The sequence below is a fragment of the Oreochromis aureus genome, linkage group 7 (genome assembly GCF_013358895.1).
Source record: "Oreochromis aureus strain Israel breed Guangdong linkage group 7, ZZ_aureus, whole genome shotgun sequence".
NCBI lineage: Eukaryota > Metazoa > Chordata > Actinopteri > Cichliformes > Cichlidae > Oreochromis > Oreochromis aureus.
In genome coordinates, this window is record NC_052948.1 from 60,503,436 (window position 1) to 60,508,199 (window position 4,764).

The 4,764-nt window shown below is 41.4% G+C and overlaps 2 protein-coding genes across 2 annotated transcripts in view; one reads left to right on the plus strand and one right to left on the minus strand.

Annotated features, from left to right (window-relative positions):
- The first annotated feature begins 9 nt into the window (after positions 1 to 9).
- rep15 (RAB15 effector protein) lies at positions 10 to 2,715 on the plus strand. Its single transcript, XM_031738353.2, has 3 exons — positions 10 to 140; positions 1,100 to 1,429; positions 1,518 to 2,715. The coding sequence occupies exons 2-3, from the start codon at positions 1,148 to 1,150 to the stop codon at positions 2,055 to 2,057; spliced, it is 822 nt and encodes a 273-aa protein (XP_031594213.1). The 5' UTR covers positions 10 to 140; positions 1,100 to 1,147; the 3' UTR covers positions 2,058 to 2,715.
- A 196-nt stretch (positions 2,716 to 2,911) lies between these two features.
- poglut3 (protein O-glucosyltransferase 3) overlaps positions 2,912 to 4,764 on the minus strand; it is a 7,156-nt gene continuing 5,303 nt past the window's right edge. Inside the window, exons 5-6 of the mRNA XM_031738370.2 lie at positions 4,282 to 4,478; positions 2,912 to 4,101 (exon numbers count right to left, since the gene is read on the minus strand). Coding sequence (XP_031594230.1) covers positions 3,661 to 4,101; positions 4,282 to 4,478 — 638 coding nt within the window. The 3' untranslated portion in view covers positions 2,912 to 3,660. The remainder of the gene's footprint in view (positions 4,102 to 4,281; positions 4,479 to 4,764) is intronic.

A 4,764-nucleotide genomic window follows, 5' to 3' on the forward strand; every position in this document is an offset into this window, starting at 1 on the left:
CTGCTGGAAGTTCTCTACACATCAGGACACAAACAACCATGCAACACTCACACAGACACTGTGTATCTCAGCAGGACAAGGCAGAAGAAGAAAGGAAATGTAGTGTATTTGGAACTGTGGAAGCTCCCAGACCAGTCCTGGTGAGTATCTGTACTCATTCACAATGCTATTCTTTCATGTGCTGCGACAAAACAGACAGTGGGATCTTTTGCTCCTCAAAAATGCAACTGATAAAAATATAAAGTGATAGCAGTCACACAGCAGTGCTTAAATGGTTGTGAAGCCTTTAAATTATCTTTATTTCTCTGTATATATGACCTCAGAATTCTTAAAAGTAGGTAAAGAAAATCCAATTAAGCAAATGGATCCAAAGTATGGGTTGTCTATTTACTGAGAAAACCATCCATTGTTACACGTCTGTAAAAGGTGAAGGCATCTGACCTCTCTGTTTAGAAAAAAATGCAACTAAATATAGTTTAAACTCCAGGAGGAAGCCTGCACAGGGCTGGTTTTTCTCACAAAACCAACACTGTTCTAAAGGTAATGGATGGACGTAGCTGCTGTGACGTCATTCACTGGTTTGAGGACCAGATTTGGAAGAGAGAAGAGTGCTAAGTTATTGGCTAACACTAGCAGTCTTTGTTATAAACTAGAAGGCACTGACAGACACAGTCGTGAGGTCGTTTTTAGTGATTCTAATGAATAGAACCGAAGCCTAGCAGACTCCAATTGGTTCCAGCTGCATGTGTCAGGACAGCTGTCAGAGTGCCCATGCCACTAACTCAAGTATTCATACTAATTATTTATTTAATTTTAAAAAAAAATCAGAGGGAAACTATCCATAGAAGAGTCTCTGAGGGATGATTTGCTTTAGGAGTCAGCCTCAAGTGTTCATTGGAGGAACTGCAGTTTTTGGAATTTTCCACATGTAATGTTGGCTCATTTTTCTCAAATGACCAACTCTGATGCTTCTCATTTCTTTAACTGGGTTTGTTTTCATCTATTTTTAGGACTAATGTGAAAATCTGAGTATGTTTTAGCACCAGTATGTGCATTTCAGCTTAAATTTTATGCCAAAATTTGACCATTATCTTTCCAGTGTATCAGGGAGACCAGCTTGTGATTTGCTGTCCATCATCCGTCGACCATGGGTGCAAAATTCAGCAAACCCACATCTAACCCGCTGAGAAACTTCAACTTTTTTTCCTGTTTCAAATGTGGCCGATCCAGGCAACCATCATTTTATCATAATATATCCCCCCAACCGAGCATCTTTGCTACACTAACGAGGCGCAATGTCCCCAGGCCCAACGAGTTCATACATCTTTTCAGCAACTGCATCTCTGCTGCTACGGCCAGAACGCAAGAGTACCTCATCTTCAAGGATCCAGAGGACAAGTTACGCCCGAGTCCCGAGGTGCTCACTCAGGTAGCAACACTTATTGACAAAAATACTTCATCAATAACCAAGAAATTTTGCTTTAGAGAAGTTACTGAAATATCTCACACTGCAACAGGTCTTCCTGATGACCTACATCACTCGGAGTGTTGAGGTCAACCTGCAGGACAGCCTTAACTGCACAGTCATGACTCCTGAGCAGCGCGTCCTCCTGGGTGCTGACTGGGTTTGGGCAGTGCTGGAGAGGCCGACCAAGAACCCCAAGTTCCAGATTGTCGTGCAGGTCCTGCACCTGTCTGAGAGGGAGGAGGCTGAGCAGAAGGTCTCCGTGGACACCTGCAGTGAATCCATCCAGATGGCCCAGATGGAGTCCAGCAACAATAACACGTACGAGAGAATGGTGAACTTCTGCACCTCCATTGGCAAGGACTGCTACGCTCTCTTCTTGTTTTTTGGGAAAAAAAATGACAAGGTGAATATCTACGGCGTCCTCAGCAATAATTTTGAGGCAGCCAAGGGAAAATGCAGGATTGACAGAGCTCTGATTGAGAACTTCTTTAAAGGTTCGAGGTATCTCCATACGCCTTTAGGAATGATGCAGGCAATTATGACTAAAAATAAAGGCAACCCCATCACTGTCATGATTAAATTCAGCTGAATCACAGTAAGATGAGCACGCTGAGCTATGCAGTTATGTTGTATTGAAGAGGTCAAAGGTCACAAACACTCACACACAAACAAAAATCTGGTCACTACAGATAGCAACACCACAAAAACAGGTCTGCATTCTATAAATATATCAGACTATTATATATGATATATAAAAGAGAATTATATCATAAATATAAGAAATTGAAACATAATCTAAAATATGCATTTGTTACAATGTAAGCGGTATTTGAGCTGAACAGAAATACTCAGACCAGCCCTTCTGACACGAACAACTACGCTGCTCTTCCCCATTCTGATGCTCGGTTTTAACTTCAGCAGGTCGTCTTCACCATGTCTACATGCCTTACAGCAATCAGCTGCTGCCATGTGATTGGCTGATTAGATATTTGTCTTAACAAGCAGTTAAACAGGTGTACCCAACAAAGTGGCCAATGGGTAACTGTATGTTTGCCGTTTGGAACAACCTGCCTGAGGAACTCCACTTTGCTCTTCCTGAAAATCCCTGTTTCACTTCTTTATATTATGGTGCTTTCTGCATGTGGTTCTACTCATCTTACCTCTTTTTTCTTAATTCTATTATTATCTCTTATTTTATTCACTATTGTTTGGAGTTCTATCTTTTCATCTCATTTTAACTTTCACCTTTTCAATGCTGTTTTTGATAAGTGACATGCAAATAAACTCCTATTAGGTATTACAACAAATTCAGAGTAATGTTTTTAATCCTGGTGTTAGAGCTTAGTGCAGCTTGACCAGTGGTTAAGCTACAGAAAGGGGCAGACACAGTAGATGTACTTACCCACTCAAAATGTTATCACCACTAACATGACAGCAGACTTGTTCCACACATCCATTTATTCTCTTCCCCTTATCCAGTTATGGGTTGCAGTGCGGCTGGAGCCGATTCCAGTGGTCACAGGGTGAGAGGCAGCCAACCAGTCACAACTACAGCCAATTAAGAATCACCAATTATCATAACATGCAGGTGTTTGGACTATGGGAACAAGCTGGAGCACCCAGAGAGAATCTGAGGGCCTTAGCTGGCCGGTGGATTCAAACCCAGACCTTCTTACTGTGTGGCGATGGTGCTAACCACCACACCACCATGCTGCCCACTCAATTACTAATGTAGCTTAGTGATTCAACAGAGTAATAACTACTCGAAAATGCAGTGACAGCTGTATGAACAACAATATAAAAAGTCTGCACTTGGTAAATATTTTAAGACAAAGTTTTTAGTTTAGATATAGCACACAAGTATCCAATTTAAAGGCACATTTACACTCATCCAAGTTCCTCCATTACTAAACAGGTATAAAAAAAACCCCAACAACAACAACATAAAACATGTTCTAAAACATTAATGCTCACATAATCACAGATTGTCTTTGAGCTCTATCTCAAAATATCTGACCGCTATGGTTTTATCATAAAATCCCTCTACTGTCCAAAATTAAAGTGGAATGTTTAACATTCATATTCCCTTAGGCATCAGGAACATTACGTTATCATCTTCACTCTTTATATATCAGGACTGTTTTCACACAGAAAAAGAGACTCGAGTGCTTAAAGACTAAACCCGGAGCCCGTCATAGTTCGTCCTTCACGTCCCTTTCTTCTTTGTAGCTTTTACGCTCACATTTGCAGGCAGCAGTGTGGTCATCCAGCTGAGGCACCAGCTCCATGTCTGCGTGTCGCGTCGGCTGTCCCGTCTGTCGCTCTGAATACATGTGCAGCACTTTGTAGTAGTAACAGTACAACCTGCTGGGCTGCAGCAGCTCTCTGGCCGCTGCCTGGCCCGCTCTGGCGATCTCTTGTGCTTCAGCGTCGTTCTCTTTAGCCCATCTGATTTTCTCCAGAAGGTCCGACAGGTTTCTCTTCACAGGAACGTAATGTGTTCCTGCCTTCAGGTGACTGTAGAAATGTTCATAGTACTGAGAGTCCTGTTTCAGAACCAGACTGTTCCCGAGCATCAGGTAAGGAAACCGGTACGCTGCCACTGTTCCATCAATGTTCACCTGATATTTGTACTGCAAGAGGAAGACAAGGTGGCACGAGTTGCATACACACGTTACGGATGTATTAAATCTATTCATAAAGACGAGGCATCAGGGAGCTAAACTGTATCATTGTAGTGAAGTGAGTAATGTATGGATGTATATATTTATTATTATATTTATTAAAGAAAAGACTATTTTAAGCTTCCTTACCTTAAAGAAGTCAAAGAATCCAACAAGTGATGCTTTGCCAACGTGTTTCTCCTGGTCTCTAAAGAAGAACCACGCAGTGATGCCGGCATCAAGGAGCTCTGGGTTTTTTTTGGACAGCGATACAAGCTGAAGACGCTCCTCTCGACTGTCCCGACCCCGGAAAAACGCCCGCTCAGTTTTATTCACCCACGGAGGCCCTGACGGAAGTATATATTAAGTATATATTACCGAGTGGGAAGAAATGTCTACGTTTACATACATATTGACAGATCATAACCATATTTCTCCTAAAGGTGATACCGGCTTTGTATATTAAAAGTTTACTCAGATTTCCTGAAAGTTAAATCTGAGTCAAAATATGTATGAAATCCACTAAAAATCCACTTCCTTGTCATTTTTATCTTTAAAATTTTAACAAACAAGAGCAGAATGTGTAATTTAGAAAAAACAGTGACTTTAGATGAAAACTGCTTCTGACTCCAA